This window comes from Numenius arquata, chromosome 1, assembly GCF_964106895.1.
Source record: "Numenius arquata chromosome 1, bNumArq3.hap1.1, whole genome shotgun sequence".
Classification (NCBI taxonomy): domain Eukaryota; kingdom Metazoa; phylum Chordata; class Aves; order Charadriiformes; family Scolopacidae; genus Numenius; species Numenius arquata.
The window spans coordinates 82052747-82066377 of record NC_133576.1 but is presented as its reverse complement, the minus strand read 5'-3'; the positions used below and the strand labels follow the sequence as shown (position 1 = coordinate 82066377).

The following is a 13631-nucleotide window of genomic DNA, read 5'->3' as shown; positions in this document are numbered from 1 at the left end:
TTCTCCCAAAAACCGTAATCTCTGGTCCTTTGTTTTCATTTGCAGCTTCAAAAGGTCAATACAGCCATAAACAGAATTGTAGTATTATGAAAATTCATCAATGATTAAACTTCAAAGAGAAAGGATTTCAATTAAGAAACATTTTATCTTGTGCTTGTTCCTGGGTCAATATTGCACAACACCTCCCCTCGCCTCACCCCCAGCTGCAAAAATCTCAGTAAACTAGGCTGGAAAAATAGATACAAAAGACCATCATTCAGCAATGCCTTCCATCTTTTTTTTTTTTTTTTTAACAGTGATTTGAAAATGTAAAGCACTGCATAAGTGCTAATTATTATTATGAGATACACACATGCTAACAGAAGTAATCAGACTAACAAAGCACATTCCCCTAATACAGCGCTGCTTCCTACCAGAAAAATCTTGTGTCAGAAAACGAAACCAATCTTTTGTTGGCACCTGTGCTTGGTTGAAACTGGTACACCATATTGTGAGTGGGCATTGTGCCACTCTAACAGATGGACAAAATTGTAAGCATGCCAAAGAAACAGAGTACTTGCTTCTTTTTTTTTTTTTTTAAGCTAGAAAAATATAGTGTTTCTATACAAAAACAAAAAGAGTTGCTCAGATGGTCCCTCTTTAGGAGTACGTTAAGTCTGAAAGTTGAAGGGATTCAATGAATTCAATGAAGTCAATGAAATAACTATACAAATCATAAACAAGCCATGAGGGCTCCTCCATTTAGATTGCTAGACTTAAGTATAAGCATTCCTAGAGCTAGGATGCGTACACAAAGTCTTTTACAGCGTGTAATTGACTGATCCTAAGTTTATGAACAGCACATTGACAATACACCTCAACTCTTTCTTCCTAAACACTAATCCTATTTTGAGTGACTTTATTTTGCAGTGTCCTAAATCCACAAGTCAATGAAGACAAATTCCTTAGAAGTTAAGGATACGAAGAAAATACTACATTTAGGTACTAAGCTTTAAAGTCAAACTAACAATACCCCAAACAATTACCAATTCAGACATTTAGGCATTCTGCATTTCCTTCTTCAAAGCTAATTGAGAAACTTAGGGCTCAGCCAGGTGACAGCCTAGAGCAGTTTAAGAAGTCACCATATTCAGATGAAACCCAGTAATTGATTCTGTGAAAGCACCTACTTCTTTGAAAGTCAAAGCAAAGTAAGTCATGTTGAGCTCCTGCAAGAAGTTTTGATTTTTAGCTGAAATCACAAACACTCATATATCCTATTGCTGTGCCTGGCCTATGGGATGGTATCTTCCAACTAAACTAGTACAAATACTCATCTAGCCAAGCTCTAAGATTCCCCTGCTTGTGAATTGCTAAGCAAAGGGTGGAAGAATTAACTAGTCTTAAAGGATCACATAAGAATCCACTGTTAGAATTAACTTAAGCTTGAGATCTCCTTGTGTGTCTCCAAATGTACATACTACTGCAGCTCAGCTCAGTGTTTCACTTAATAAGGAAATGACAATAGCAAATGCCATTCTGAACATATCCAAGTATCTCGAACTCATTACATATATGCTACAGTAAAGGGATCATCTATGCCTGAATTGCACCGTCGTCGACAAGAAAAATTTAGCCGTAATTCTACCAAAAAAAGGTTATTGTTTCTCCTTTGCCCACTAAAATAATAAAATTGATAATTTTTCCACATGCAACTATTCCCTCCCAATATGTTCAAATATGAACAGTAGGGCACATAGTTGAAAAATCAGGGCCCGCATGTTTAATAATAGTAAACACCTCTTGACCAATTGCAAAATGGCGAGCAAATTCCCCATATCTTAACAATGATCTCATTCACACAGGAGACTTAAACATTTCCAATCTATAGGAAAACCTCCATAATACAAACACCAATATTCACAAAACTCATTACTACAGTCTACTTCGTATGTTCTATTAAATTATCAGTGAACCAGTAAATTATTAACAGGTGACTACACAGAACAGAACCAAACAGAAACACACAACCAGAACAAAGTCATTTTTAGAAGTCATAGCATATAAGCAAATAGTTGATCCCCAGTTTAATACCCAGGCCAATATTATTCAGATGAAGCAAATATCATGAACTCATAATTTTACATCACTCAGAGACTGCCAATGCAGATGGCAAATACATGCAACTGGACAACTGTCAAGGTTGAAGACAAAGGAAGGCAAAATGAATACTACAGCAGTTTTAAAATGCCTTATGAATTCCCAGAGAAGCTGCATTGCAATTCAACAAAGTTAATAACCCACAATTCCCTTCAGAACATACCTAAACAGTTGTCAGCTCTTGCTGTCTCCAAAGCCTATGCAGTGGCTTTGTCCCCACAGTTGTGTTTTAAAACAGCAGGACAGAAGGAGAACAGATTAGTTCCTTGCAAATATAAATGTTATCCTATCAAAGGTGGCAACATCAAAAACTGTATATTGGGAAAAAGTGACAGAATTTTAGAACTTCAGTAAGACATCATTATAGCCCACATGGCGTGTTAAATGTTGATACTTTTAAAAAAAAATGAATGCTACATATTCTGGCTAAAAGAAACTCTTTACCCAAAATCCACCAAACCCACAAATACACTACATCAGGCATACAAGCTGCAGTGTATCTTGAGCTTTACAAAAAACATTATTTTCCTTTGGAAGTTTTCCATTATGACACTGATGTTTTTCTGATCTCCTGACTGTTTTCAGTATTATATATACTTCTCCACAGTACCTCCAAATCCTCTACAGACATTTTATGAGTCCTTACTCCCAAGCAAAAAAAAAATTCTTACATTCAGTCACTTAGACATCAGGTAAAAACAAGCACTAACCAGTCTCTCTTCCACAACTTCTGCCTCTGTTAGAGAAGACTTCAAGAATGAAAGCAGTTCAACAACTACGTCTATGCTCATGAAAAACAAACAGATTTCTGGAACTCAACTGCGCACAAGTCTCACATTGCACTGCCGGAATAGTCAGGTTCTTAATGGAAGACTTAGATAACCTGTCTGTTCGATAGTAGCATCAGGATGCTGCTGGTGACAAAACAGTATATGTTACTGAGGACATGACGAGACCAGTAGCATGAACTCAGGCTTTTCAGTATTTGTTTTACTCTGAAGCTCACTCAAAGTTCAGCAGTAAAAGCAAACTAGCATCAAACATGTTACGGTAACTGTATTTGAAAGACAATACAAACGCAGTCCACAAATCCTGAAGGGCTTAGAGTTGTAACCTCTCTTAAATACTCTCAAAGACACATGCAGTTGACCTAGGGTTTAGGGTCACACTTGCCTTTAATATACAAAAATCTAGCAGGACAAAAGAAAATAAGATGTTAGAACAAACTGGTAGAGCCCACTTTTCTGCAGGATCATCATAAATCAGCTATATTTGATTAGAAACATAAACCTGATGCAATGGAATGCACAGAGGGTTTTTTGGTTGTTTTCTCCCCCTCTCTATTACTAACAAAGACTATTCCACAAAGATAAATTACCATCTTGGTCTGACCTAGAAAGTGATGCAAACTCTTAACTTGGACTGGAACTATCGATGTGCACTGGCAGTACTGCAGACCTTCTGGATCTTGTGGATTTGACAGCAGAAGGAAAACATTCTGAGAGAAGAAAGGGTATTTCTTCTTTGCTGCTTAGAAGACATTGTTTAAGTCTATTCTTTAAACTATATGTGCATATTTTTTAAATGCTTGTTCCTTACCTATATTCAGAGTGATATCAATTTTCATTTAGGACTGAGTTTTTGCTGTCTTTGACTCCCTCAATCTATGCAGAATCAAACTCAGCTAAACTCCAATAAAAAGGTCTTTACTCCTTATTTATCCTACTATTTGTGGATGGCTAGAAGAACTGGTCACAAACGAAGGAAATTCATACATGCAAAATGTAGGCATCCAAGCATAAAACTTCATATTTACTATAATACAACAAAAGCACTGAAAAGTCATACTCTACTACAGCCACATCCCCATATTTGGTTACCTTTTTCTAAAGCCCTTCATACATAGAATCACAGAACAGCCCAGGTTGGAAGGGTCCTCCAAAGATCATCTGGTCCAACCTTTTGTGGGAAAGGAAGCCTAGATGAGATTACCTAGCACCCTTTCCAATTGCGTCATGAAAACCTACGGTGATTGGGACTCTGCCACATCTTTGGAGAGGTTGTTCCAGTGATGGATTGTTCTCACTGTAAAAAATTTCTTTCTTCTATCAAGGTGAAACGTCTCCCAGTGCAACATGTACCTATTGCCCCTGGTCTTCTCCATGTGGCTCCTTGTGAAGAGCGAGCCTCTGTTGTCTTTGTAGCCGCCCTTTCCAATACAGACACTACCCTTTCCTATAGAAGCACAGTCAACATGGATTCACAAAGGGCAAGTCATTTTTAACTAATTTGATCTCCTTCTATGATAAGGTCACCCGCTGAGTGGACAAAGGGAAGGTGGTGGGTGTAGTTTTTCTGGATTTTAGTAAGGCTTTTGATACTGTCCCTCACAGCACCCTTCAGGACACATTGTCCAACTGTGGGATGAGCGGGTTCACAGTGCACTAGGTGAATAACTGGCTGAAGGGCAAAGCTCAAAGGGTTGTAGGGAATGAGGCTACATCTGGCTGGTGACCAGACACCAGCAGTGTTACTCAGGGTCCAATTCTAGGGACAGTTCTGTTCAATATATTTTATCAACGATCTGGATGCAGGAACTGAATACACCATTAGCAAGTTTGCTGATGATACCAAACTGGGAAGTGCTGTCGACTCTCTTGAGGGACAGGAGGCCTCGCAGAGGGATCTAGATAGGTTAGAGCAATGGCCTATGATTAATGGGATTAAATTTAACAAGTCGAAATACCAGATTCTGCACCTAGGATGGTGTAACGCCAGGCACAAGTATAAATTGGGAGTGGCTGGAGAGCAGTCCCGCAGAAAGGGATGTGGGGGTGCTGGTCGGCAGTAGGCTCAACAGGACTCAGCAGTGTGACCTGGCAGCCAAGAGGGCAACATGCATCTTGGGATGCATCACACAAAGCATAACCAGCCAGTCAAAAGAGGTGATTATCGCACTGTATTCAGCATTGCTGCAGCCTCACCTTGAGTACTGTGTGCAGTTCTGGGCCCCACAATTTAAGAATGATGTTGAGGTCCCTGAATACATCTGGACGAGGGCAATAAAGCCTGGTGAAAGGGCTGTACGGAATGTCCTATGAAGAGCCACTGAGGACCTCATAGGCTTGTCTAGTTTGGAGAAAGGAGGCTGAGGGGCCACCCCATTGCTCTCTACAGCTTCCTGAAGAGGAGAAGCGGAGGCAGAGATGCTGAGGTCTTCTCTCTGGTATCCAGTGATGGGACATGGTGGGAATGGTTCAGAGCTGTGCCAGAGGAGGTTTAGACTGGACATTAGGAAGCATTTTTTTACCGAGAGGGTGGAATAGGCGTCCTAGAGAGGTGGTCAAAGCCCCAAGCCTGTCAGTGTTTAAGAGGCATTTAGACAATGCCCTTAACAACATGCTTTAACTTTTGGTCATCCCTGAATTGGTCAGGACTAGACTATCGGACTAGATGACCGTTGTAGTTCCCTTTCAACTGAAATAGTCTGTTTGATCTGTCTTACCGACCTTTCTATTTACAGATGAATGATTTTCACAGCAAGGCATATCCAGGATGAGCAATGAATCTCACCCAGGCTTTTCAAAATCAGTTTTCAGACCAGAACCACTTTGACCTGAAACTTTGACTCTGAAATGTCTGGGTTTTGGCACATTGCTTATCAGTCTGCAGCAAATCATGTAAGGTTCAGAGGAAAGAAATACCCTGAAGCTTGGGTTCATCCCTTCAGGCTTCATGCAAGACCTGCTAAAGAACCTATTAGCACTCTTCACAGTGCTGGAAATAACTTTTCATTCTCTCATTTAGGACATGGCAGATAGGATCTACAAGAACCTGAAACTGTCACCAAGCTACCCAAAATGAGGAAACTGTTGAGAAAGACTTAAGTATGTAACTTACACACAAATTCTTGAGTACAAAGAAAGTCTAAATTTCTTTAAGAAGTCACTAAGGGAAAAGCAGGCAGTGAAGGTGATAGTAAACATTGATCTGAAAGACAAAAGGCACAACTATGCTGGCAGACTGTAGTTTTCCTTGTCAAACCTGCTTAAGAGACACAGCTCTGACACTGTTATGATGCGATGTCCAATAAAAACTAAGTGCTGCTAACTATCTTGTCTTCACAACATTTTCCTCCTTCTGTATCAATGACAAGCATTTCAGTATAAGAATCCTATTAAAATTACACTGACTTCTAAAAGCTATCAAACTGGCCTTCACAAGTGGTACAAGCACTCAGAATACCCCTAATCAGAGCACACAACACATTCTTAATCATTCCTAAGATGTCCTCCAGAACAAAACATTACAGATTCCTATATAAAAGTCTCCTTAGAATTTGTCATCCTAAGTCATGAAGAATTGAAGTCATGAAGTCATGAAGTCATCCTAAGAATTTGGCTCTTGAGTTCTTCAAGCAAAGATTATTACCCCTGCCATATAAGTCTATCTGTACCAACAACTTGGAAATCACACAGCCAATATTTTGATTTGTCTAATTTACTCTGGCACTAACAGAAGAAACATTAAAGCACAATCATAACCAGTAAAATAGTGAGAAAACAATAAATGAGCAAGCAAGATCCCAAGGCCAATTTTCATCAAGAAATTATTAGTTCAGTTGAAAAAAGTGAAACCAACTCAAAGGGGAGAAAAAATATCAAAAGTGAACAGTAATCACTGTATCATTTGAAATGGGGAAGATTAGTTAAACTTATGTTATCAGCTGTAGAAACATGCAAAATAGTTCTAAACAATCTAAACTCAATGAGCAGGAGCTATTCACAGCATCTTAGAGCTCACTGTGGACTAATTTACCCCCCCTGCTTCCCCCCAGCCTACACTAAGTTCTGTGATGCTGTCCACGACTGTGTTGTTAAGCTAGATCATTCAAAGCCAGCTCAGGTACTTCTGTAATACACTGTCAACTGTGGTTAAACATTACAGGCCATGCCTATTGAACTCATACCACACAAGCTTTTCACAAGGCAGCTCTTCAAGAGTTTGAAGACTCCCATATTTCCTGGGCCAGGACACATTCAGATACGAAATTGCACATCCTGCATAGTTTTTCATAACCACGAGTTGATATATTCTTGTGTATTTATTTAACGGAACCCCGAGATAATTTCTCCACAACTGTATTTGAACTGCCAACTTCCATTCAGATCAAATAATACAACAGATCTAAAAGCGCACTTGAAAAAACATCTACGGAGGAACTGCTTATGTTAAATACAGCTGTCTTAGAAAAACTCTGAGTAACACTATGTTCATCATGTATATGCCAGCACTTGCATATTGCAGGAATTTAGAGGGCTTAGTCATATGAATAATTCTTTATAATTCATTAAAAATACAATAAGATTCCTAAAGTTCGTTTCCACTTAAGCCATCCCACCATAATGCCATAAAATGTACTAAAATATTTAAGAATATACATTTGTGGGCTTGATTTCTTTCTAAAATACTTATTGAGATATTTCTTTATGCTTCTAAACAATAAACCATTCAACAAATAAGACTATCACAAAATAGACTTTTCTTAAAATAAATTTTTGGTGTTTAACGGGAATTAGAAACAGCAGCTCTTCCAGCTCTTCTAACAATAAATACCTGCTAAAGCAGATTTTTAAAAAATATTTTATGTGGTTATAAATATTAATAAATTCAAACCACATCAAGCTGCAATTTTTAGTTTTGCTATACTTCACTGAAATGTATGAAGAAAATCTACACCATTTAAAATTAAAGGGGCAAACAGAATGCTTACTTTCTCTAAATGCTTTACAGTAGCCAAGGAATGACAACAAAAAGAACAGGGCACACAGTAGGTCGGCTCTGCCAACAATCCCGGCAACCTTAAAGAAAAAAAAAAAAGAAAAGAGTTTCAGATTAATAGATTTTATTCTTAAAAATATTAGATAAAGGTACAGACACATATACGAAGTGAAAGGATGTACAAAAGAATATTGCTGTATCATTATTTTTTTTAAACTTGCTTACTGGATTAGTGATACCCAGTTTTCTAAGTTGCATCCTAATTTTGATTTGGTTTTGCTTGATATAAGCTAGGTGAACAATCTGGCTTTAACTTATGAAAAAACACTGTTTGAAGAAATGAAGAAGGACCTCGGTGAAGAAAATTTACTCTGCCCCAATTCCACCTATTTTTTGAATCAGGCTGCCTTTCTGTAGAACTTTTAGCAAACATCCTGAGCTCCAACAAAATTGGCAGCTCTGCTCAAGACTGTCCACTTTCAGAAGACAAGCCAGCTTTCAAATTGCAGTTTGAACACTCAAGAGTGGACAAATAGCTTCCAGTCTGCAGAATCAAAAAAAAAAAAAAAAAAAAAAAAATCCCCCTCCGCCAGTTTTTTGTGTGATATTAATTGATTGCACTAAAGCTACTTCCAACTGCACCTTTTAACAGAAACTGTACTAACACAAAAGAAGATGAGAAGTGCATTCTGGGACCTCTGTACTTCAGATCTGTGCCAAACTATTTAAACCAAGAGCACTCACAGGGCCACCAAGCAGCTTTGGTTCAAGCCCTTAAACTGTATTTACAATAACTTGCTGAGACACAACATGGCATATTCCTGGATCTTCAATCCTCAATTACACAAGTGTCAGGATGCACCATGAAATTTTTTTGGAAATCATGATACAGGGGGGGTGGCAAGGGACTGCACAGGCCCTGATCTTGGGACCTCGCATACACCCAGAGCAAGGATCATGGAAACAGCCCTTTGTTTTCAGTCTAGCTCTACTTCCTGGAGTGCTGGGTTCCATAGGTTTTCAGGAAAAGATGTACACAGAGGCCTTTCTGAAGACCAGAACTTTCTGTAGCAGAACAGCTACAGGTTTGGTCTTTTAATCCACGTTTTGAGGTGATGGTTCAAGGAAAAAAAGCAGAAACTTTGGTTCTTGTGTAGTACATCAGTTGTCCCATTTTGTGAGTGGAACAGTAAGAAGAAAGGAAAAAGATATATTGTATCTTCATTTTGTTTAAAGGCACCTGCTAATCCTCTCTTACCAAAAGGGCATTTTTTTTGTGTCAATCTGACATGAAGGAACAACTATTTCTAAATAACATCAGAGAGCGAAAAAGAAGTATAGAGGCATCAGAGTAGGACTGAATCCACTGAAGAGACTCTCTGCTGCTTTACCCTCAGCTTCACTTGAGCACCATAAAAGGAGAAACTGTTGGGACTCCTAAATTCAGTTTGAAAAAACTTCTTGATTTATCCAAAGCCATGCACCTCACTTCCCTGCTTCTTACTCTTACCTTACAGCGGAATTACAAGAATTAACTCAATAGCTGTGGAGGGCTTTGAAAAGGGAAAATAATGAAGTGTCACTCTGTTTCAGGAACTGCTCTCAGCTAATGAGATAAAAGTAAAGGTGAACTGAGACAATTTTGAAAATAAATGCCAACTTGTTACAACAACGAGATTAAGGGACTAATAAGACATATATGGCCTCAGATGACTCCAACGCTACAATGTTATCTCAAATGCAGGATCAGGCCCATATTCTGTGGTAACAAGGTAAACAAAAAAAATACAGTTATCAGATGTATTCTTATGTCTCCATTTAATTCAGTATTTCATCACTCAAGTGTTACAAAGAATAAGCATCTTTTAGAAGACAGAACTGCACCACAAGAGTGTTTACTTTGTAGGCAGAAAAATGATGACAGATGCTTTTCTTACATAGGTACTGAAAGCATTTAACTTTTCAAGATCTGTTTTACATGACAGTTTGTTTTGTGCTGTATATACCAAAATCCAAAGCAGCAAACAGACAGATTTGTCACAATTTTATGTCAAAATATGTCATCTCATTTCAAAAGCAGGATGTCATGATACTTAAAACTCACAGCTTTAAAATCACGAGAAAGACTTTTTGAGGAGATGCTGCCTGACACACATTCATGCTAGAACCATAGCAGTATCACGACTAGTTCAGTGCAGCGAGATTAATTATTCGCTGTGTAAACGATTAGAGGCCTTTGTTCACTCCTGGATCTTAGATGAGACACAGTATGTAAGCATGCTCCTTTTCTTCCAATGTTTGCCCAAAGCATATGCAAGTCTTCAAACCGTGCATATGCAAGCAGACCACATCACTTTTAATTTATTTGAAATGACCAAGGTCTTATTAACATTTGCCTGCAGATTTAAATACATTTTCAGACTCAAATGGAATGAAGAATAAAATTATGGCTATTGATAAAGAAGTCAATAATAGGTGCATTGCAAAGTTAAGGCTCAAGTGAGATTTCTCGTTACATGTCAGAACATCAAAAGTACTGAAGACTTGTTTTACTTCACTTTTACATCTACAACTGGTTTTGGAGAGCAAGTACCTTCTGACACTAGGGCAATGTGCCCTCACTAGGAAGCTATTGTGCAGGCAAGAAAACACCAGAGAATGACTGGCAGGATGGTTTAGCCACACTGCCAAAAAAAAGTGCCAAATTACTAATAAATAACATTGTACCCTCTCTAGGCTTCCAATACATGCAGGGTCTCCAGTCAGCTGAGAGGTGTAGCTTTCCATAATCTCTTCCCCATCAATCATGTGCAAAGCAAATTTAAAAAGCCAAAACCATGGCATATTGTGAATAAATGAAAGATCAGTGCCACAAATATGGAATAAGGTGCACTGAGGATTTAGTGCTCATTACTAGCACAAAGATCAAAGTTAAAGTTAGTACTTTTTCAGTAGCTCAGTCCTTCCAAACTAAAAATATGATTCCTGCATCAATTATTTTATATTTCATTTATTCATTATTACAAGACCAAGCAATCAGGGACCACATCCAGCAAGCCCACTGGCATAAGGCCATAAGATTTTCTCAGCTGTAAGTGCAAAAGAGCTTTTTAAGAAAACCACCTCCTCTTCACTAGAATTTCCACACAAGGGCTTTGATCTTTGGTCAGGTACTTTGATCGGCTGGTACACATGTGCCATGTTTCTATCCTGCATCTTTACAGCTTCAGCTTCCAGCCACTGTTATGCTTTTGTCTGCACTACTATCAAATTTGCATTCCCCATGTACATAGTTACAGGCTGTGATAAAAATAAAATAAATCCTTTAATCTTCTCCTTCATGTTAAAAATATAAACCCATGGAATTTGATCTCTCATGGCATGGGATGATTTCCAGTCCTTTAATCATTTTCATGGCTCTTCTGAGTCCTCTCCATTTTTCCCGTTGTCTTCTTTGCAGCAGGGGTTCAAAACCGGATGCAGTATTCTAGTACAGTTGCATACAGAGTTCATATAATGCCCTTACTCCAATTTTCTATCTCCGTGTTTTTCATCAAAGCAAATGGAAATGAAAAGTGGTTATGTGTTTGCATCCAGTTTATCTTCCATTATCCTTGGCTGCTCATGAGCTAATGTTTCTAGTAATGAATTCTTAATCCAGTAATTAGGGAAACTCTGTAGTTTAGGGCTATCCTTCTTTAGTTATTGTACTTAAATGATTTAATTTATCTTCCTTAATAAGGTCCAGCCCTATGGAATTACAAGCTTTTGGACGTACTAACCATAATATTTGATTGTTCTCATAAGACATGTGCCAAGAGAAGCGTTAAGAATATATAAAAACAATGTGTAGAGTATAAGGCTATGTCAGAATTAATTAGTCAAGATGGTCAAGGACTTCCAAGGTATATATCATTGGAGCTAATTATTCAGTACTTACACATTCCGTGTGCACTGGATGTACAGCAAACAGCAAAGCTGCTAGAAGAGATGTCTTTGGAGCCAGGTTTAGCCTTCTTCCTTTATTACTGAATTGCAGTCCACCCAATAGAATCGAGAACACATCAACCATCAACACTGAGATAGTACAATGCAGTATTATATTGATGACATGGAAACCAATTGGGTAGAAGCCTCCAGCAAAAAGGTAATTAATTCTATATAAAAACAAAAGCATTAAGACTAGGAATTACATCGATGGTTTGAGATGTGCTAACAGAAAACCTAAACAACTCCATAGCAAGATCATATTAGATGCACACATACACACACATGCACATACACAAACACACACACACACAAAAAAAAAGGCTGAAAAATACCAGCAAACCCCAGCACGCATGGTATTACCACTCAGCCACCACAGTAGGCTAGAAACAATGTCCTGATCTTTACTCAAAGGTATTCATATGGGATACCATACTCAGCATAATATCTATCCTCTCCAAAGAGATATGTTAATGCTATTATGTTAATCATACCAATGGCTACTTAGAACTGGCTTTTGGTCACCAACGTAACTTCAATGTTGCAATGCAGGAGGGTCCTACAAATAAACAACCCAGCTAGTGGGGGGATACCCTTGGGCTTAAGAGAAACTACGTTCCCAAATAACCTGATGAAATAATTTTAATTAAATCCACAGAGTGAGGAAACCAATATGCACTGAGACTATGATTTCCACTGACATTCTAGCTGAAAAACATCCTAGCATTTGGACTGATAATGTAGGTGAGATATACAGAAACTCACTTCAAATAGGGGATTTTATATAGTTCATTTGGTCAGCCTGCATCTGGCTTAAGTAAAATCTATTTAAAAAGTCTAACCTGTTATAAATGTGATACACATAGAAGTTGGAGCTCAGGGAAATTGAGAAAAACAATTTCTTACTTGTGAAAATAGCATTTTATGAACCATCTCCACATGCTCATCTATATTTTCAGCTTTAGTAATGACTGTATCCCAGTTTGCTCTTTAAACTAACCAGGATGTTAGTAGAGATGGAATATACCACTGAGACCCTGAAAAGAAAGGAAAGCATGTGCTGCGTAATGCACTGAAAGCTTTAATAGCTTTAAGACTCTGACACATTCTATTCAGTTGCATAATTTCCTTGACAAAAACGTCAAGAAACCCCAACATACAGTGAAACCCACAGTGCTAAGTACTTAAAACACTGACACTGCACTCAAGAGTCAAAGTTTTTGCTTGACTATGAGGACTAAGAGCGGGAATACTTCTGCAATCACTTAGTCCCTGGCATAGACTGTACACAACTGCAGAACCAGTGCCAGGTCCCCATCCACAACACTGAGTTGCGTGGGGAAAATAAAGAAACTTAAGACCGAGTCCTCAAAGATTCTCTGCATTACCAAGCCCAATTTCTACATGGACTGCTGCTTGCTCAAATCTTTGGGCAAAAACTGAGCTAAGCATCTAGAGAAGTAATCCGCATAAACCTTTAGTTATTTGAGAAAACCAGCAAGTTATATATACAGGCAGACATCTCTCTCACTAGGATTCTCACACACTCACTCACTTAAGTTAGAATATCAGGGGGGAAGAGGTGGAAAGACTGTTCAGTGACCTAGTGGCAAAAGGTCACAGTAGATCGATGCTATTATTTAAAAAAATCATTTGACAGGTCACAAGGAAAGCGGAGAACAGAAACTACAATAGCAGTATAAGTGGCAGCATGGCTAAGTGAA

At 38.3% G+C, this 13631-nt stretch overlaps 1 protein-coding gene across 3 annotated transcripts in view; it reads right to left on the bottom strand.

Moving 5' to 3' along the window:
* TMTC4 (transmembrane O-mannosyltransferase targeting cadherins 4) overlaps positions 1 to 13631 on the bottom strand; it is a 55865-nt gene that overhangs the window by 33790 nt on the left and 8444 nt on the right. For 2 of the 3 annotated variants that reach the window (XM_074147709.1, XM_074147717.1), the window contains 2 exons: positions 11861 to 12077; positions 7913 to 8000 (listed from right to left, as the gene is read on the bottom strand). In XM_074147709.1, the coding sequence (XP_074003810.1) occupies positions 7913 to 8000; positions 11861 to 12077 (305 nt within the window). The remainder of the gene's footprint in view (positions 1 to 7912; positions 8001 to 11860; positions 12078 to 13631) is intronic. The other variant, XM_074147724.1, reaches the window with a different exon arrangement.